The 22,248-nt window shown below is 37.2% G+C and overlaps 1 protein-coding gene across 7 annotated transcripts in view; it reads left to right on the forward strand.

The window, feature by feature from the left end:
- The window catches only part of PCDH15 (protocadherin related 15), a 1,356,473-nt gene that overhangs the window by 1,010,249 nt on the left and 323,976 nt on the right, over positions 1–22,248 (forward strand). For all 7 annotated transcript variants that reach the window (XM_048859211.2, XM_075130916.1, XM_048859220.2 and 4 more), the window contains 2 exons: positions 6,538–6,672; positions 9,391–9,540. In XM_048859211.2, the coding sequence (XP_048715168.2) occupies positions 6,538–6,672; positions 9,391–9,540 (285 nt within the window). The remainder of the gene's footprint in view (positions 1–6,537; positions 6,673–9,390; positions 9,541–22,248) is intronic.

Raw genomic sequence — 22,248 nt, forward strand, 5'->3', positions numbered from 1 at the left:
TTCCTAACTGTTTTTTCCCCTGGGACTGTGCCTAATATGTCCCTGAGTTGGTTGAAATCTGCCTTTTTGAAGTCCAGTGTCCTTGTTTTGCTGTTCTCATGTCCTCCTTTCCTTAAGATTTTGAATTCTATCAGATCATGATCACTTCCTCCCAAGTTCCCAACCACCTTTGTGTTTAAAACGAATTCATCCCTGCTGGTCAAAACCAGATCCAAAATGCATGACCCTGTAGTTGTTTCCTCAACTTTCTGAATCAGAAAGTTGTCTGCCACATGTGCTAAGCACTTGCAGGATGTATTATGTTTTACTGTATTGTATTAGTCTTCCAACAGATATCAGGGAAGTTAAAATCCCCCATTAATACTAGTTCATGTGTGTTAGTTAATCTTGTTACTGCTTGGAGAATGCCTCAGCTACTTCCTCCTCTTGATTTGATGGTCTATAATAGAGCCCCTGCCGTAACATCACCACTATTCTTTTCCCTCTTTATCCTCGCTTGCATACTCTCAATAGGTCTGCTGCTCACTTCTTCTTGAATCTTGGAGCAAGTGTATATATTTTTGACATACAGCGCAATGTTCTACATCACACTGAAACCTTATGGAATACCTTATCACTAGGGATCAGGTGGGTCCCTTGCTTTGTTCTGCTCTATTGTGGTTCCTATACCACTCTCATCATAGTATCAGAACACCTTCCAGAAGTACATATTGGCCTTATGTAGTCCCCTCACCTAAAGAAGTCAGACCCTAAGAGTAGGGTCCCCAAAAAACAGCCAAGAAATAGTCTCCTTTCTGATCTCCATCACCTAAGGAGATAGTTATAAGTTATCTTTTATTCATTGTTTGTTCCTGCATTGCTTTGTCATCTTGGCATCTTTGTACTGTATTCTTTGTCCAAGGGATTATTTGCAGAAGGAGAAGACTCTGAGACTTTCAATAAGCTAATAAGACATTTTCCATCTGCACTGTGGGTTCTTCCTCCTTTGCTTTCCTGAAGATTATATTTTTCAAAGAACTGCAGGGCTATCTGGTTGATGTGGTCTATGAGTCATTGATATCCTGTAGGCTAATCAGCCTAGTTGTGTGGGCTATTCCCATCAACACTGTTAAAAATAGCACTCTGTGCTAATTCTTATTGAAGAGGAGTGTATAAAACAAGCTAGGGGGGAAAAGATGAAAAGACACATTTTGTGACGTTTCAATAATGTAAAAAAAAGAAAAAAAATCCTCTCTTTCACTTATATTCTGATCTCCTTTTCCTTGGGTTTAGGACAATTCCACAAACTTTCCTTATGCTATCTTCATTAGAAGTGATGGTGACATATGCCACTCCCATCCCATCCACCCTTTCTGTTCTGTCACATGGCAGGATTTTTTACTTGACAGTTGCCTTAGAGTGCTGAATGGCAACTTCCCTGACCCCAAGCAGGTTATCTGGGGTATGACAGTATGGGTCACTGCCTTAATCCATCAAGAGTGTTTTAGGGGATGAGATGCAGCTCTACGGCATGCAAGGGATTTGGGTTGTCTCTTAGTCCTGGTACAGCCAGAGTTTAGTTGCAGATGCAGCCTCTTTGCTGCTTCCTGCTACACAATATGGGTAGAGGAATCCTTTATGGGATTGGGAAATGACCTATATGGGGCTCTTTCCCTGAAGAGGACCACTCATTTCCTTCTGACGTCTTGGAAGGAAGCTAATTGGCTTCAAGATGGGGCAGGAAGTGTGTGGACATGCCACCAGAGGCACTCTTTGGGTATTGAGGCTTGTTCTGGGAACTTACAGGAAAGTCCTCTAGAAATTTATAGAGAATTATATCCCTTCTATCAAGTTTTACAGGGTGGTTCAAAAACCTGTAGAACAGATATCATTTTCTATTGATTCTGTCAGTGTTAAGAGTAATTTCTGTAGAAGCTATTGATTTTATTCTTATTAAATTCTATAGGACTTTTTTTTTTGTAAAGAAAATGAACTTCAGTAGGAGGGAACCGGGTTGTGTGAACTGAAAGTGACCCTCTGCCCAGATTTGCAAATTTTCATGAACTGATTTGAGATTGGGAAGTAGAACAAACTCTAACCCAGGCTCAGTATAAATGGGTTCAGTGCGCATTGTGAATGCTTTTTGCAGCTCAGTTAATTGTTTCAGATTTGTAACTGTTGTTGTTTCCATTTTCATAAAGTACATAATTGCTTTATATGTGTTTTTGTTTGTATTTATTCATTTTATATCATTTTTGTTTTGTAGCTTGTACCAGATGCCATTCCTGTAGGTACTGGGTGTTGAGTGTGTGAAACTATATTTTGGTTGGAATTGTGTGCTTTGGTTTCTCTTTCCTTCATTTTTATTTCAGTAAAGCTGGGAAACTTTGCAACTATTGGTTATTTAGAGAAGTCTGCCTGTAACACTTTAAATACAGTGAGCCATATTCATTTCTGCTGTAAGCCCACTTAAATCAATGGAGTTTTAACAGGGATATGTTACAACTATTTTATATATTCAGCAGATAAATATATATCCTGCTACAAAATAAATTGTCATTGCTACAGAAAATTACATTGATTACTTATCAGCTGGGTAAATAAATAGTCTAAATAGTGCCAAGATAAAACATATGAGGTTTGTTCTGCATGCTTGAAGTGGTTCTTAGCTGCATGTTGTTAGTTTACACTATTACGTGTGGTTTCTGATTGCTGGTTCTATCTGATCTGCTCAGACCTTTGCAGACAATTTGGCAGAGAGAACCTCAAATACGCACTGTAGTAGTCAAGAATGATAGTGCTTATGTTCAATCCTTATTTTAAAAAAATATGATTATATTTATAATCGTGATCACAAAAGTGACATATAGTGTTCCATTAGTTAGTTAGTCTCAGTGTCTCCCATATCAAATCTGCTCAATTTGCAAGTCAGAGATTTTTTTCCTGACATTAAGCCTAAACTGCAATCAGAATTTACCTGGCAGTTTTTGTTAATGATGGATGAGATTGAAGAGAATGGTAACTTGCATTATTATAGCTTTGTGGAGGAGTATGTCTCTTTCACCGTATCAGTCCTATCACAACCATCTTCCCAATATTCCATTCTAGATACTCACCAAGTATTCACTTGCTTTGAGATGACCGTTCTAATGTCTGCGATGAATAAAGAAGGGTCTTTAGCATAGAAAAAAGCATCCATATTCCATTGATGGACCTCAAAGAAAGTAATAGAACACATAGATGGTCAAAAGCAAAGGGTTATAATGGAACCCAGGGAATCCAACATGATTATATGTTTGAAACAAAAGTCATCCAGAAAGTGAAATTAATCTTGTCCAAAACTGTGTGAAAGCAGGAACCATATAAGACTGATTTGGCTTGAAGGTCACACAGTATTGAGGAATCACTTGTGCGATTTTAAATGAAGTGGAAAGGTTCAAAGAACTAAATTAGAATGAACATTCTTAGAGTTATAAACAAATCCTTTCGTTGAATCGAGCCTGTGCTGACTCAGTACCATATAGAGATAGGGTGACCAAATGCCCCAATTTTATAGGGATGGTCCTGCTATTTGGGGCTTTTTTTTTTATATGGGCTCCTATTACCCCGCACCTTCTGCCCTGATTTTTCCATACTTGCTATCTGGTCACCCTAGATCTAAAAAATAATGGCTTGGAATTTTCTGAAAATACAGTTTTGTGTTTAACTTTATAGCGTCTACAAGTAAACAGTCATTGCCACCACTTCTCCTGGAAAAAACATAATGGACACCCCTTTTTCTTTCTTTGGACTGTTAATGGCGAAAAGAGTTTTAATTTTACTGACAGTTGTCGTGGTTACAGCGAATCTTTAAGTGACAGGAAACCACTCATTTGTAACACTTCTTGCACTTAGTTTTTAGCAACTGAAGTGTTTTTCTAGCTCTAGGACTTAAATAGTGTAATCTTTGTCTTCCAAAACCTGTGCTTCGGTGTCCTAGAGTACTTTGGACTGCAAAATTAAATATTTTTTTCATCTTTTTGCCCTATTCTGTGTTTGCAACTGTTTATTACAGTATTATATTTTTAGTTCTTTTGTTTCAGGGTGTTGAAATGTTTCAGTTATGCCTGCTAGGCCATGAGAATCTTAAGGTTTTTCACTTGAAGTACCTTTTCAATTCCTAAATCTTTCTGCATAGTTGATTAGCTAGGAGTAGAAGGAAATAACTGATCTTTAGGAAAGTTGTTTATGATACAGTTTGAATAAATGCTCTTAGAACAAGAACAGTGCTCTCAGAAAAATAATATTACACCTTTTGACACTGTGTTTTAGTGTTCATAACCGTGTGGCTATATATTTGTCTGGTTTTGTCTATAGAATTCTTTTGTGAGATGAGAATCTAAAAGCCATAACAAGTTGAAGCTTCAGATTTCAGTTAGTGGCACTGACATATAAATGTAGAGTATGTCCATTTCCTCCTTAGGTGCTAAAAAATAGTGAAATGAAGATCTTATTTTGAAGTATTTCACTTTGATATGTGTGCGTGGGTGTAGGGAAAGGACCTCAAAATGCATTTTTTTAAGACAAATAGGCGTTTTGCAACCACTGGATTTGGTGAAGATGGTAATAGCTGTAATATTTGATCAATAATATTGCTTTGGCCTTCTTTCCCTTGGTCTGTACCATTTTAGACAATTTCTGTGTGACTAATTTTGGCAGGGGTGGGTAAGTGTGGAGGGGCGACAGCCAGTTAAATTAAAGCCACTTAAGATCCATTTTCTATTCTGATCAGTCACATAGCAGCCCTTGCCATAATCTCTCCTATCTACTTCAAGAAATGAACTCAGGTAACTAGTAGCCATGCTGAAAAATAGCAGAGGTAGTGTGTCCCAAATTTAAAAAGCACTTAGTAGGTTCTAGTCAGATTATATAAAAATCAAAGGGGCATTTATTTTCAAAAAATCGGAGAGAAAATAAAATTAAAGTGTTTAAAAAGTTAACTGCAATACATAGTAACCGCAAAAGATCCAGTAAAATCAGTGTAGCAGGTTAGATACATAGTTAAATAAAAGGTGCCCATTCCTCTGGTTTTGTGTCATTGCAACAGCAAAAAATGCATAGAAAGATAGCTTAACTAACCAATTAGGGGTTCCTCTGGTCTAGGGGAATCTGCAACTGACATAGATTGGGCATGATTGTGTTGTTCCCTGCTCCAAAGTAGGGCTGTCTCCATGGCCAGAGTTTTGGTGCCCTCCTAAGGTTGCTCTAAATTGTTCCTCAAGACAGACCTGTCATCCAGCAGCCTGAGGATCAGGGATCCACAATGTACTTAAAGCCCCTTTTGCAGCTTCCTATAGACCCCCCACTCTCAAGCTAAGCTGGTTGCTAAAGAGCTAATCCACAGGTTCTGGCCATTAAACATCACATCTCTTGAGTAACTTTTGATAAGGAATATGGCCCTTTCTGACGCTCTCTCATGGCAGTTCTAGTCTGTCCCTTTTTCAGACAGTCGGTGTCCTGTCTGTTCCAAAGTGCAGTCTGACAGCCTCTTCTCTGGAAAGGGTTGTTGTTGCTTTTCCCCACACCATTGAAATAACCATTATCTACTCAAGCTATGTAAAGGAATACAAACTAGGGTGAGTTCCAGGTCAGTCGTTTAGTATGTCTTTTAAACCTACTCATACCTTTTGGCACATTCAAGTTAAATTGCATCTGCACAGCTGCTAAACTTCATAGGATGGGGAATTCAAAGCATGGGAATTTTCCCTACTAGACTGTTTAGAGAAGTCTTGAGCTGCCAAAATATATCACATACGTTTCCTAAAAATGTTATTTCAAAATCAAAATGAATATTAAACTATAGTGTTTCTAGATTCTGAGGTTTATTTTCATTTATGGTCAAAGTAATTATCCTTATTTTTATCTGTGTATAAATGTTTTTTTTCTTCTGATATACAAGGATATGCCTGAATGTTTTGTACTACAGAGTTTCTGCAACAACCAGATACTAATCTTCAGCATGTGGTAGACATTGTTTATCTGAACATTTTATTGCTGCACTAAGCAAATGGGAAGATTTCTCAAGATATGCTATGAGGACAAATGCTATGAATCAGAGATTAGAATCTTTATCTTGATAAAGTAAAATGCAGTTTTAAGAATTATCTGTTTAAAAGTCAAAATGTTATCATCCTATTTTATTAGGGTTTTTTTGTGGTTTTTTTTTAAATGTTTTTTGGGGGGAGGTTCCCTAAATTTTTTAAATTTATTTTCAAATATTTTTTCAGAATATTACATTTTAAAAGTGGGCTAATGAAAGCAATTTAGGGTGTTTTGCTGTTTTAGAGACTCTATCAGTAATGGTACTGTGGATTGTAAACTCTTTCAGGCAGGGACCATCTTTTGGTTTGTACAGCACCTAGCACAAAGGCTCAGAGGCACCACAGTAATACAAATAAATAATAATAATAATAATAATAATAATTCTGCTCATTTACACTATAATTAATGCTTGCATGATTTTTGAATATTTACATATATATTACATATTAATAAATATTTATTTCTTTCTCTTTGAAGACAAAGGATCCACAGCTCCGTCTTTTCCTAAATGATTATAATACATTTTTCACTGTGACTCAGACTGGTATAACCCGTTACCTCACCTTACTCCAACCAGTTGATAGAGAGCTCCAGCAGCTATACACCTTCTCGGTAAGCAATATTATTTCAAAAACACACCAGGAACTGCTCAGGTATTATAGCATTTTAATGTTGAAAAAGCCAATATGGTATTTACAAACAGAATGTTTTGATATGACAGAGAAAAAATAAAACAGAACATATGCTTTTGAATAGGCTGTCCTCTGCTCTCTCTCATACACAAATTAATGCTCACTTGGAGGATAGGAATCATTTAGGGCTAGATCGTTACTTTATAATTTGTCTTGAATAAGATGTAGTGTGTAGCTGTAGCACCCAAGGAACAGACCAAGGAATGAATTCTGACTCAGAGTTGCTCTCTTCCTTGTTCCTCCCTGGATCTAGGTGAAGGAGGAGTAAGTTAGTTCATCCTTTTTAATAAAATAGCTTACTTCTCCCATTTACCTAGGCATCTATCTGGTAGGTAAAGAGGGCTGAAAGTAGGACTATTCCCACTTCCCACTACTCGCTGCAACCTCCCTGCTCTCTTGCTGACATTGAGGAGGCATAAATGTGTGAGCGGTTCAGAGAAATTTAGGAAATTCTAGTGTGTATGTTCAACCAAATCCTGCAAGATACCAAGTGCCTTTTGGAAGGTGCCAAATTACTTCAATTCCCATTGATTTCAACGGGAGCTAAAGGTATGCAGTTCTTTGCAGGTTTGGGTCCAAAGTGAGATTATTTTCAAATGCTGGTTTCCTTTCCACATCTTGCTCATATTGACAACATTGCTAGTTTGATGGTTTAATTATTAATAATATCATTAATTTTGACCAATAAACACATGCTCATAGTATCCATTTGATGAAAAAATCCTCCCCTACACAGTTCTGGGCTATAGAAATTCATTTAGCTTCAAACCAGTACTGGTTTGGTGTAAGTATAGAGAACCAGAAACTATTTAAAATTCCCTGCAATTACAAGAAGATTGAGGGAGAATATATACATTTTTCCAGAGTTTCTGAGACAGCAGCCCAGTCACTTACGCTATATACTTCGCCTCTGAGCTTTATTAGGAAACTTGGGACAAAACCAAGGCTTCAACAATCATTCCTTTCCTATTGCCTGATACATTGAGGTATTTTGTGCCAGGTGTTGTGGAAGAGCAATATAGGAACTGGCTCTAAAACCACTGGGGTGCTCCTCAGATCACATGAATCCCCAGCAGGGGAGTTACAGTGAATGTCTGGTCCCTTTGGATTGTCTGAGCAATGCAAAGCGAGCACAGAAAGAGTGAGAATCTGCCCCTCTAAATAGTAAAGAACACAGGATGGGAAAGTAATTAAGGCACTGGGCTGGGACTTGGTAGGTGTGAGTTCAGTTCCTGGCTTTACCATGGACTTTTTATTTGACTTTGGGAAATCACTTCTATCTTTGTGCCTCAATTCTGCCTCTGTAAAATAATTTTTCCTTTTCCTTATCCTTTGTCTTGTCTATTCAGATTTTTTTTTTGAGGCATGGATTGTCTAACTCAGTGGTTCTCAACCAGGGGTATGCATTCCCTTGCGGGTACACAGAGGTTTGCCAGGGAATACATCAACTCATCTAGATATTTGCATAGTTTTACAGCAAGCTACAAAAAAAGCACTAGCAAAGTCAGTACAAACAAAAATTTCATACAGACAATGACTTGTTTATACTGCTCTATATACTATACATTGAAATGTAAGTATAATATTTGTATTCCAATTGAGTTATTTTATAATTATATGGTAAAAATGAGAAAGTAACCAATTTTGCAGTAACAGTGTGCTCTGACGCTTTTGTATTTTTAGGTCTGATTTTGTAAGCAAGTGTTTTTTAAGTGAGGTAAACTTGGGAGTATGTGGGACAAATCAGACTCCTGAAAGGGGTACAGTAGTCTGGAAAGGTTGACAGCCACTGGTCTAACTTGTAGGTGCACTGTGCGTAGCACAATGTAGACCAGTCTCAGGGCCTCATGGCACAACAGTAATACAAATAGGAAATTATAATAATCACCACCATCTTATTTAGGATTATTTCATACAGTTTGGGGCCATTGTCAGGAGAGAGGCAAAGTATTGAATAGACACTGAGACTGAACTAACCTCTCACTACCAGAGGATGGTTCATCCAGGTCAAGATAAAAAACAGTACCAGGGTAATGTGAAAAGGCAATGTCCCATTGCCTGAGATGTACTTGTTCTGGGGGGAAGGAGGAAATGGGCTGAAAGTAGGATTCTTCCCACTACTCTCTGCCACCTCCCTGTGCTCTTGCTGACATTGAGAAAGCATACATGTATGGGAGATTCAATGAAAGTTAGTGTGTATGTATAACCCAATCCTGCAAGATCCCAAGTGCCTCTTGGAAGGTGCTGAATTCCTTCAAACCCCATTGATCTCAATGGGAGATAATGGTACTGAGCTTGTTGCAGGTTTGGGCTAAAGTGAGATTATTTGAAAATGCTGGATTAATAGAGGTCTCACATTGCAGGTCCTCTGGCATTGTACTGCATATATTTACACTCTCTTTTCTGTTTCATTATTCAGTACATTATTGCTTCTTTTCAGCTGAATTCCCATGGTATCATCATATGGGTAGTCTAGTAAGAAAAGTATACAGATTTTTCTGGTAGGTGCCAAAACATGCCAGATTGAACATAAAAAGACAAATGGATTTTACTTGCAAGAGTTCATTTTATTCTTAGTTGCATTTGTCTTAATTCTACCCCATTAAAGTGCTTTTCTGTATTCTCTTTTCCTTTGAAGATGACAGCTTCTGATGGTGTACAGGAGAGTACCGCAGTTATAGTCAATATCCTGGTGATTGATGCAAATGATAACTCGCCAACCTTCTCCAACATATCATACAATGTCAAGATTTATACAGACATGAGGCCTGGGGAAAACATTATACAGGTAACCTCATGCCTTTTATCTAGCTGTGTTTAACAATTCTTTGCTAGCAATATGCAGTTTTGAAGTTAATATTAATTGTAAGTGTACTGAAAACAGGTAGAAATGAAAACAACAAGGAGTATGGTGGCACCTTAAAGACTAACAGATTTATTTGAGCATAAGCTTTTGTGGGTAAAAGCCCCACTTCTTCAGATGCATGGAGAGAGAGGTAGAAATGAAGTGTATGTGTCTTCCCCCATTTAAATAATGATATGTCATTAAAAAATTAACAATTGTGAACCTCAAAAACTTCGTAGCTTAGTATGTTTTGAATAATATGCCAAAAATTCAGCTGCTTATCTGCCACTTAATCAAAATTTTGGAGTTAGAAATCTTGCACAAATAGATATTCTCCTAAACTTTCCAGCTTCTGATGAGATGTGAACTGTCACAAAAGCAATTATTCTCCTGCATGTTGACAACTCCACATATAGTCCCAAATAAAACCTGTATGTGGATAGGCACATTATTATGAATTATCCAGAAATATTTCTAACTTGCCTTTTAATGAAAGTCAGATGTACAATGGTCATTCATTTTTCAGTCCATGCCAATGACTGCATTATTCGTATTGTAGTGCACTGTTAGACCTGAGAAATGTTGTTTATAGTAGAAGAAAAGAGGAGAAAGTATTGTTTATTGTTTAACATTTGTATAAAGCACGTTAAATAGTGAGTAAAACATTGAGTGAAATCCTGGCCTTATTGAAATCAATGGCAAAACTCCAGCTGATGACAGTGGGGCCAAAATTTATCCATGGTCTTTGCCCCTAAATACTTGCAGTTTAAATTGATCACAACAAGACAAAAAGGTGCTTAGTAAAGATCAATAGGCAAGGGGAATGGAGAGGGTGGTAAAAAAAACCTTTTTAGTAAATATAATTGGTAGTTGAATTCATGAGGGAGGGAATGTGGTTTAAGAAATGGAGTAGATGTCAAGTCTCTCAGAATGTATTTCTTGATCTGCATTGACTTGCTATATATTCATGGGAAAGTCATCTGGCCTCGCTCTGCATTAGTTTTCCCATCTGTAAAATATCTACCTCACAAGGTTCTGTGAGGCTTAAAGAGCAGGTCTGGTCTGTAAAGTGACTGGAAAGTGAAAAGTGACACTGTGGATTTCCATGTTAATTGTCAACCTCAATGATTTCTGTATCAAATATGCTCGGTTAAAGTTCTAGATTTTTTTTTCAAAGCAAGTTCTGCAAACTTACTCTAGGATCTTAGAATCAAGCTGAGTTGTTTCATGTTCACAATAACGGTTCTACAGGACAAATGAGTCAAGGATTTCACCTTCAGTGTTCAACACCCATCCACAAGCACTTTTGTTTTCAATTATGCTGTCAGTGACTTTTTTCCAATCTCATTGCCTTTAATGAGTTTGTACAAATTCAACTGAATGGAACTTAAGGATTGTCTACATTAGGGAAATATGTACCAATGTAAACCCCTAATGTAGATGCATTGCACCAGTGCAACACAGCTGTTTAAACTTATGCTGGTGCTCTTTCTTCTGCTGTCCTTTTTCTCTGCTCCTTTATGGGGTTTGTAAGAATGAGAGAATCAGCACAACCAAATACAGTATACTTCCGATTATCCAAATAACATGCGGGGCACAGATTTTGTTTGGATAATAGAGATGGCAGGAGCCATTCAGCAGCAGGGTGGCTTCCCTGTGGCTAGGGGCTCATCCTCCTCTCAGTCTTGGCCTGGAGTCTCTGCTCAATTATCTGAACTTCCACATTATCTGAATCCTTTCCTTGTCTTCCAGCATGCAATACATGCTACAGAGGGGCTGTATCCTGTGCTGGGAGACAAGGAAGGCATTTGGATAATGCAGAGGTTTGGATAACAGGGTTTCAGAAAAACGGGAGTATACTGTGGTGCCTGCAAAATTCTTGTCAAAGCCACATTGCAGAGTTCAGTTTTGCTATTTTGCTCACTGTATGTATAAGCTGTGAGACTGATGATTTCCTGCAATATCTTGACTGAACTTTATTGAATTAAGTTAAACCTTATTGAATTAGGGTTAATGCCTTTGGCGGTATATTGTATTAAAAATGCAGCTATGTATGTACTATTGTGGCATTGTGTGTATCTTCTCTAGTACGGAGGGGGGAATGCTAATGTACTATTTTCTTAACAACCCTTTGAAGCAATCCTTCTGGAAAGGTATGCATATAGTAGTTCAAACTGCATTCTCCAAGGAGTGGTGCCTTTCCTGGGCCACTGAAGGGACATACAGGTGCAGTTGCCCTGAACTGTAACCCAAGTAATCTGTGCGCTACAAAAGGAACATTTGTCCTAAATATCTTGCAAACTTAGTACAAATTACAGATCACTTTAATAAGAAACATGTATGTATTGGTATTGTTAGGGGCTTATTCCTTCACCCACTTACTTCCCTGGTCCTTCTCGCATGAACAGAAAGCAAGAATACCTGAAGTCCAAAGGTGCAAACAATTTGATGTTTATTAGGGTGAACTTCCAGCAAGCATGATTCCAGTTTCCTTCCTTAGTGTCCCCCTTCCCAGCTCTGACACCACAAAGCCTTACTTGTGTCCCTGTTCCCATTTCCCCCCCTTAGCAAAACATGATTCCAATTTCCCCACCCCCATTCCCTGTTCCCATTTCCACCCCCCACCCCCCCCGCACACCCACTCACTTCCTGATTGACTGCAGACTATATAGTAAAACTTGAGTTCTGCTTAGCTATACCTTAATCAATCATTTTACTGAACTTTAACTAACCAATCCTAACATATTGTAACCAATTGTATCCCAACACCTTAATTAGTTTACACTCAGCAAAATTAATTATACAGCAGACAGAAACAATCACAGAACCAGACAGAGATTTAGCAAAGTGGGAACTATAATGACAAAACAACACAGAAATGAGGATTTCACATCCCAGCTATTGATAAGTGAGTTCTTGCCAGATAGGACGCTATCAAACTAAGTTTCCTTTTACATTTTCTAGGCACTTCCCTTTCTCTGGAGGTGATAGGACAGGATTGTATTTCTAACAGCCCAATAGCACCTTATTTCAATGTGCCTAGTTTGGAATGTGAGGATGTGACCGTTCGCTTCCCAGCTTATGGCTGCCTCTGCTGCTGAGCCAAAGGCCTTAGCCTAAGAACAGGGCCTCAGACTGTCACAGTGAGAAAAGGCCTTATACAGTCAGACAGTGATTTTGATTCTCTCTTTTATACCTCTAGAATTAGCTAAGTGATAAGAATACACCTACATTCTTTGAGTATAGGCCTTTACAGACAGTCCTGAATATCTATATCCTAACAGGTATGATAAAACACAACGTAATTTTTTGAAAGACCAGCGCTGATGTGTATAGGGATATACCTCGTACCTAACTATGGAATATAAAGCTAAACTTTGGAAATTTGGCAGGTCATTCTCTGTCTCAGTTTCGTAATCTAGATACTGCACATTAGGAAGATGTTAAAAATCCTGCAAGGGATCCACTGGGATAAAATCTCCTGAAATTCAGAGAACTGGCTGTAACCGTGCCTCAGTGTGTCACAACTGAGGATGCCAAATTCAGGACGAACTGCTGAGATATAAGGCAGATAAACCCCAAAACTGGTGGCTAATCCCCATTGTATATATCAAACCAGCAACAAAAGTAAACTTCTGTTTCACCACACTAGCTAACAAGAAGTCATTAAAGCAGTTTCCTTGGGCATCCCAATCCTATTACCACCAAAAGCACTGGATTTAAAGGTGAGTGGTTCTTTACAATGATACCAAAGGACCACCCACACACCCAGGTCAATATATAACTCAGATCCTACCAAGAAATCCTGCTGATGCCAATCCTTTAGTATCTAAAATCAAAAGGTTTATTTATAGAAAGAAAGAAAGAGACTCAAATACATACAGTAATGGCAAAGTTCTTGGTTTAGGCTTGTTGTAATGATGGAATAAATTGCTGGTTTAAATCAAGTCGCTGGCTGCTTCCAAATCATTGGAAGGACCTCAGTCCCTTGGTTAGAATGCTTCCATTAGTATAGTCCATAATCCAGAGGTTTGGGCACGATAGAGGCTAGAGCAGGATAGAGGCAAAATGGAGGGGTTTCCAGGACCATTTATATCCTCTGCCATGTGGAGGGAAACCCATGGCACAGGTGACCAGATAGTGTTTGGAGTCACATTGGCAAGTCACATGTTCAAGCCCAATTTCACTCAGTCACTGCAGGAAGCCATTACCTATATTCCAGACAGAAAGTTTATAGGACAGTCCACTCAGTGTAGATGGGCATCTCCCATCAGCTATTATGACTTAAGTGTACTTTTAATGGGCCACTCAGTTTGAATAGTCCCTCCAAGATGGGCTGGCTAACTATTTCATGGGCATTACTCCAGGAGCAAACATTTAAAATCCAAGTATAGAGCCAATATTCATAACTTGAAATACAAAAATGATATGTGCATACCGATAGCATAATCATAACCAGCCAATCATAAACTTTTTATAGATATCTTTCATGCCACATTTTGTACAAGATTTGTTGCAAATATATAATAGTGATTGCAACAATGATCTATATAGTTATAGTTTATCAGATGATGTCACACTGGCCGTAACTAATTCTGCAATTTTCTAATTTGTACCATATCTATGTCAAAAGATAAAATGTTATACTTTATAAGGTAAGGAAACAAAGCTTCTTAAAACATGCTAATACATTGTCACTGTGAAAGATAGACAGTACTATTCCTTTTCTTTGAAAACAATAAGTAAAAACAAGGCTGTGTGGGAAAGTGGTCTTCCCTGTGTGGTCTTGCTCTTTCTATTTTCTGCCGGTGATGAAAAACAAGAGCAGGAAGGGTGTTTGAAATGATATTTTTTTAAAAATCAACCAAAGTGATTTATTTTCATTACTCTATCACAAGTTTTATTTTGGGTTTAAAAAATAACTTTACAGCTATATTTCCATGCATTGATATATCTTTCAGGGTTATTTTCCTTGCTTAATATTTTTCTTGATATTTTCCCCGAAGCAATAGATTGTTTAATGCTTGTTTAGCTCTGTCATCTGTATGTAAATATAAAGTTGCAAACTGGGAATTTCAAAGGAACCAAATGGTGTTAGGCATGCAACCTCCTTTGAATTTCAGTGGGATTTAGGCACCTGTCTTCTTTAGGATCTTTTGAAAAATCCTAGTCTAACTTTCTTATTTAAATGTGGCAATTCAAAACTGGATTAAAGTATCAGTTACATGCTGTTTGGTACCTTCTTTTCATCACTGAAGTAAAACACAAGATTTAGGTATCATAAAAGTGAAATCTACTTTTGTTTAATGTAAACTATAGGTGTATTTATGAATGCAATAGCAGGATAAAAATTAGTGTATACAATTATTTTCTTGTATTATTTATTAAATTTGATGAAAGTTAAGTAATTGTGTGAAAAAGCTTTGTGCGTATTATCGGTGTTTTTTTTTTATTATATGCATTGGAATGTGACCTCAGAAGTATGTTCTTATAGTACAAGAGGGTCATCTTGGGAGTTCTTGGGGAAACAAAAAGCTCCCATAATTTATATATGATATGAAACTCCCATACTATAAGATAAACTTGCTTTTACAGAGTTAATTATTATAAGGACCTGAAGGACTAGAACCCAGGTCTGCAGTTCCTAGGACAGCTATCTGACATTCCTATATCACCACTGGGAGGTTATGCAGAGTCACCTCCAAGGAGAACTGTGGAGGTTAGGTGTCATAGGAAGTACCACCCAAAGGGGCCAGAGCAACAGCACCCTGCTGCCCTCTGATTGGCCCATCCTTACTATTTAACCCTAAAGGGTGCCCCAGAAAGTTGTCTGGGCAACCATATAGCTGTCTGGTTTATTGCAGCTCCAGGCCTTGCATCACTTCTGATTTCCAGTCTCTGATCCCATCACAATTGGTTCTGAACTTTGATTTTGAATGAAATAATTACCCTGTATACTCATCTGTATGTACATAATTAAACTGTTTGTACTTATTTGCATGTACATGTGACAAAGCATTTCATTCTATAGCACCACCTCCTAATTGCTTTAGAATATTTTAAGACACTTATCTCCTTTGAGATGATGCTCAGCTATGATTCAAAAGGAAAATGACCCAGGTTGAATTTGTTTAGTCAGTGAAACCACTTACTCCAGTCAGAGAAAGTAGGTCTGAAAAGGCAGCACTGACCTCACTGAGTCTGTGTAATTGGATAGTAATTTACACATAAGCAAAGGATGTCTATGTTCCCTAATTCGATTGCATTAGAGAGATAATTAATAAAAGGATTAATTTATAAAATACTTAGTCCTTCTACAAAAATGCTAATTCCTTCTCCAATATATTAGTTTGTTTTCATATAATGACTAGTTTGCTTTTAAAGTTTGAAAGCCAAAAGAGTGTTGTTGTACTATGATTAAACAAATAAGTAAAATCTGGGCTGCATTTGTGGCCCTTGCTAAGGTCAGCTTTGTGCCAAAGGGATCTTAGACCAGCCCTAAATGTGTAACTTGCCACTTCCCTAGGGTGGTGAGGATTCCCAGCACAGGGAAATTCTTCTTTCTCCCCTACTTCCTCCCATGCCAGAGATCGGACTGTGACACCTACAGCTCTGCCATACTCTCTGTCAGTGGAAGAGTCCCTATAGGATTGGTTCTGCCAGTGCAGTTTTATAGTGGCTCAAGCTGCACCAAGTGTAAGTTCACCAAAGCCTGGGATATGGAACATTGAATATCCAAAAAATAAAGAGAAACTGAGGTTTCTGCACAAAAAAAAATGTGATTTTTTTTTGGTATTTGTAAATACCATAGACTGAAATTAAAAGTACTTGAAAGCACATTTCTACTTGTGAATTTGCTATTTTGTTGGGAAATCATTTTGATTTTAATACTGATAAGTATGTGGGTAGTTAATTTAATGAATTTCATATTTGCTACCCCCCTTGAATCCTTAAAAAAATGCAGGGCACTGTTCTGCCCTACTGAAGGGTAACTGCATCGGAGAGAATACATTCATTACAAGTTAAACTCATAGATTTACTTCTGTGGGAGGTGGAAGGGGAGGAAGCAGTGGGTTTTCCATACCCCTGTGGAAGAAGCCATGATGCATGCTCAAGAACTAGATGGATTTCTGGGGATCCACAAGAGCCACAGGGTCATCCTCACAGAAACCCTATACCTCTGAACCAGCTCTGATGCCCCCTGCTCCATGTCCCTTAATTCAATTGGAGGGGCAACTCACTGGAAATGAATAGTCTCTGGTTATAGAGACTTCTGCTGGCTTTCTCAGTGGGCTTGGTGGAGGGAGTAATTTGGCTCCTGCACTGTAACCTGACCTGTCTGGCTTTGTGGATCCCCTACAGCATAGCTTCTACAGAATTGCTAGAAAAGAAGAGAGTACTGCAGCGGAGGAACTTGCCACTTTCATAAATCCGGTTCCCATCTGCCTGCAGATAGGAAGAGGGGAAGAGCATTCAAAACAAAGAATTAAGAACTATCTCTTCAATAGAGATGGGTGTGGTAGTGTTTACCTTACTCCCAAGTCAGAATTTCTTTTATTTCGGATGTCTGTCCTAAGAGTTGTAATCTTAAAACTGTTTTGTAGGATTGATGCTATTCTCTTCCAGTTGAGGGTCGGGTATTTTGAATAGTTGTCATTTTGGTATTTTTTTAATAATTATTTGTGCTGTATGAGATAGATTTAATGTCCTGTCCGTCTTGAGAATTTATTTTTATCAGACCATTCTGTCTGGTTTTCTAGGAACTGTACAACATTCCACAGCTGAGAAATTAGCAATTAAATAAATCTATTGTTTTGATTTTAATACTGATAGCTATGTGGGTAGTTAAAAATGAAGCATGATTATTATTTTGACTTAACTTCACAAAATAGCCTAAATGTATACTGGTTAACTTTGGTGGGCGGGGTTAATTTTCTTGTAGGTTTTTCTGTTCTATCTGCCATCATTACCATTGCTATTAGTAATGTTTGTCTATCATAACTCAGATGATTAAATGAGTTGCATATTAATAAATGGAGTGAGTGTGTAGTTGTGTGATAAAATTATACTTTAAAAGATCATGTAAATGATTCACACCATGTCATTATTTAATTAGACATATCTTTATTTTTATATATAACATATATTGGAAATAAAATGAAGCAAATGTACAGGAAAGAAATCAGCAAGGAACAGAGAACAGTAACCAAGAAAATGACAGAGCTGAGGAACAAAAATGCTAGATCTCTGTATAAATTTGCCTTCGGGGGCCAAAAACTTTTTTGGCCTTTGAAAGCCACAAAAGGGATCTTTATTGTATTTTTGTATTGTATTTTTATTCTGTTTACAGAATAACTCCTGAGCTACCCTTGAAAAGTATGCTCTGCTTTTCTTGTCTGAAACTGTATTTTAAATGTATGAAACAAAAGTAACCAATTTTATTTTTTCTGTTTATGTTAATTTCTCCCTATTTTTTATTAGAGGACTGTATCATTCTGATATGTCCATGTTCAGAAGACTTTACAGTACATTGTCATAATAACAGTTAAATATGTCTATGGGTAAAAAGAAAAGGAGGATAAGTAGGGGAGTGGATTAATGCACTGGTTCTCAACCAGGGATACATGTACCTCTGGGGGTACTCAGAGGTCTTGCAGGAGGTACATCAGCTCATCTAGATATTTGCCTAGTTTTGGAACAGGTTACATAAAAAGCACTAGCGAAGTTAGTACAAACTAAAAGTCCATACAGACAATGAATTGTTTATACTTCTCTATACACTGAAATGTAAGTACAATATTTATATTCCAATTGCTTTATAAGAATATGGTAAAATGAGACAGCAAACAGTTTTTCAGTAATAGTGTGCTTTTACATTTCTGTATTTTTATGTCTGATTTTGTAAGCAAGTAGTTTTTAAGTGAGGTGAAACTTGGGGGTATGCAAGATGAATCAGACTCCTGAAAGGGGTACAGTAGTCTGGAAAGATTGAGAACCACTGGATTAGTGCATTAGTTGTTCACCTCTGGAGACATTAAATAATCCTGCTTCAGGTGAGAATTAAAAATGTTTTTAGAGGTCCAGTCCTAGCTCCTGCTTGTCATGTGGCACAAAAACACCACACTCCTTGCCATGCATGGTCATGGTGGCCAGACATGTTGCTGAAGATCAGGAATGGTAGCACATTAATAGATCTGCATGTGGAAACATCTGCATTGCAGGTCTCTTGCTTGCAGTTTAAATGGTCATAAAGAGTATTATTAGTTCTATGACAGCTAATTTTATTTACAAAATTAATAAAATTAACTCTTTTATATCTCTTCATGAATTGTCTTGTCATCATCTTAGGCTAAGTCTACACTACCGTGGTAAGTCAACCTATGCTACGCAACTCCAGCTATGTGAATAACATAGCTGGAGGCGACGTACTTTAAGTCAAGTTACCGCAGGGTCTACACCCCGGCGGGTCAACGGGAGAAAATCTCCTGTCGACTTACCTTACTCTTCTCGTCGGGGTAGAATACAGGGGTTGACTGGAGAGCGATCTGCAGTTGATTTGGCAGGTCTTTACTAGACCCGCTAAATCAACCACTGGTGGATCGATCTCAATGCATCGATCCCTGCTGTAGTGTAGACCTGCCCTAAAATGTGACATGCTTGAGATTTAACTTCCTATCTTCTAAACAATCATCATTTTTTCATTTAGCACACATATCTCAGACAATATGTAAAGTAGGATTTTGCAATCCAGTGCACACTAAGTACTGACAATTTGTTAAGAATCTTTTTTAAAGACCAAATTTTCATATCCTGTATTGTAAATTATACATTTTTGTATTTGCAATGTGCCATGTCTTTGTTCCTGTTGATTTCTTAAACTTACATCTTGCAATGAATCCTGTGAGCATTTGCAGCTAAATTTCCATAAAATATCCTGTAAAAATGCACCTAGAGTTTTGTGCCTGTACTTGTTTACAGACACCTGTGTGTGGCATTCCTGCAGAATAGTTTCTAAGCACAAGGTAGATAAGCTGTTAAATGCAAACAATTGAGAGAATCAGGAGCTAGATATAAGGTAAGAGAAAATTTGGTCCCCAAAGCACATTTCAAATGTTTTATTTCAAGTACAGATAAACCCTGAATATATGAATGTCCACATTAAATAAAATTCATATCTGGTCCCAGGTCTGAATTTTTATTAAAGTCAAAATTAATTTTTATGACACTTTGATTTTAAAATGTATTGCATACTCTTTGAAACCTTTGTAAAATCAGGTTTCTCTGCATACATCAAGAAATGCAGTAGTATGTAAACTTGAGCTAAAGTTCAAAGTGATTGGTTGGAATGGAAAGGGGTTATGTGAAATCGTGTGTCTAAGACCAGGGCTTTAATTGTAGTTTGTTCTGCTCTAATTAGTATTACATTTGATTAGTCCAAATCAATAACTTGATGGAGTATATAATGGATTATATGCACTTTTTCTTGCAGAAGCAATTGCTAAATTACATGGGGGAGCCCAAGAAAAGATGAAAAATGTGCATAGTTGCTGTCTGAGCTTTGACAGCCCAGTCATGGCAGTCCTCAGTGGCATATTGCTCCAAATGACTCAGCTGTACTGTTTACATGCTAATTTTCATAAAATTACCCATAATGCTAAAATAAATTTGTACTAATTAAATATGACTTTGAAGAATCAGACTTGTTTGACTGGAACAATCATTCCAAATATGGATGTTGGGAGACAAACCAGTTTGGCAGATAATATCTGTACAATTCAATTTAGGTCAGCAGGATCTAATCATGTATGGTATTTGGGATTCAGACCAACTTGACTGAAAGTTAGTTCATGACAGATGCGGGACCAATAGAAGTGTTGATGATCGTATGTTTATTAGCTTCATAACTGGTTCCCTGAAACTGTCACTTCTAAAGGGACCTGGGTCAAATGGAATAGTCCAGTTCCTCCCTTTAAGTTTAAAGTGATTGAGATTGATCAGAGTTTTTATACTCATCAAGTATATGGCTTTATAAGATGTGATGTTAATAATGTTTCTTATTTTAGTTTTCCGTTTGCCTGTTACCAAACTAGCTCTTGCTGGGTTGAGTAGCTGCAGAATACATGTCATTTTTATTATTAAAATTATTAATCTTACATTTTGAAGGTAATAAAATTACTGTTACTGTATGCAAGAGACATTTTGAGGAAGCAGAATAAATCCTATTTAGTATGTTACTTTTTCTACATATTTTGACTTTAAAATATTTCCCAAATCATGTTAATTATGAAGCCCTATCACCTGTCATTTGAATTTCCAAAATTATAAACTATGATAGCAGTTCTTGGACTTCAGTTCTACTTTTCAGATATCTTTTTGCCCTAAAAGTTTTATTCAGATTACTTAAATTTTCAAAGCCTCTTTTTTGTAAATTTAATTAACCTTACTAATCTATATATTTAACTGATTTCTCTTTTCATGCTGTCACAGTAAAAACTGGTCCTGCCTCAACTGCTGAAGTTAAATACTTAGGACCTTGGATTTTTTTTTTTTCCTTTTTTTTGTGTGTGTTTTTATTGTTGGTGTTCACTGCGGAAGGGTATTGTAACACTTTGACTACGCCATCAAGTTTTTATAGTAAGTTTTCTTTGGAAGGCTAATGAGTATGAGCAATTGCATAGGGTAAATGTAGAATATTTGATTACAGGAATATGCAGTTCGAGAGATGTTTAAGATGTAAAAAACTCTGGCACATCCGTGCTTTTTCACTGGAGGTGCTTCTGCAAACCCTAAGGGAGTATAAAAAGTGGATTTTATGTGATGCAGTTTGATGTGTTGTCTTTATCTAAGCATCACAGGGTATTATGTTGAAACACCAAAGGCACCATCATATGGAATGTAGAGCAGTTATGAAACTACACAGTTTATAGGATGTCCTATGCAGAATTTGGCAACAAAGCACAGAATTAGAGAAGTGTGTTCCAAGGACAGTGTGTGACACTTTGATTTGTTTAATGACTTTCTAACATGAGTTGCTCACTATTTTGAAAACAATTGAAGGGTTTCATTATTAAAAAACATTTCAAACATTCAACCTGAGTATGATACCATGCTACCTCTCAAAAAAGCTGTGGAGAGCTTTGTCTGTTCGAATGAAGTATGTATCACAAAGATCGTTCAAAATAAACTTTAAATGAGCTGAATATGATAGAACTTTAATTTTTAAAAAAACTTTAACATACCTTTGTTCACTTAGAAATGCACCTTATATTGCTATACTGTATGTGAAGACAATAATGCACTTTAATTTCAGAGTCAGCGCATCTTACCTAGGGTACAGTTAATTATAACTATCTTATTTAATCCATTGTTGCTTCTTGAGAAAGGGTTGATTCTACAAAGAGCATAGTGTGCAACAGCAGTAACAGCCTCTGTCACCTGCTGCATGCTGAATCCATAATTTGAATGTTGGATCCATTACAATACATCCAGATCATTTCCTCTTATCATATTAACTAATTCAGTGCATGTATACTATACTGAACTTGGGTATTGTTTTTGACTAAGTGCCTCTGTCTGCACATTACAATTGATATTCCACTGAGCCTATTTGTGTACTCTATCAATATTCTGAAAGAAAGCTACATCCCTTAG

The sequence above is a fragment of the Caretta caretta genome, chromosome 7 (assembly GCF_965140235.1).
Source record: "Caretta caretta isolate rCarCar2 chromosome 7, rCarCar1.hap1, whole genome shotgun sequence".
Taxonomy (NCBI): Eukaryota; Metazoa; Chordata; order Testudines; family Cheloniidae; genus Caretta; species Caretta caretta.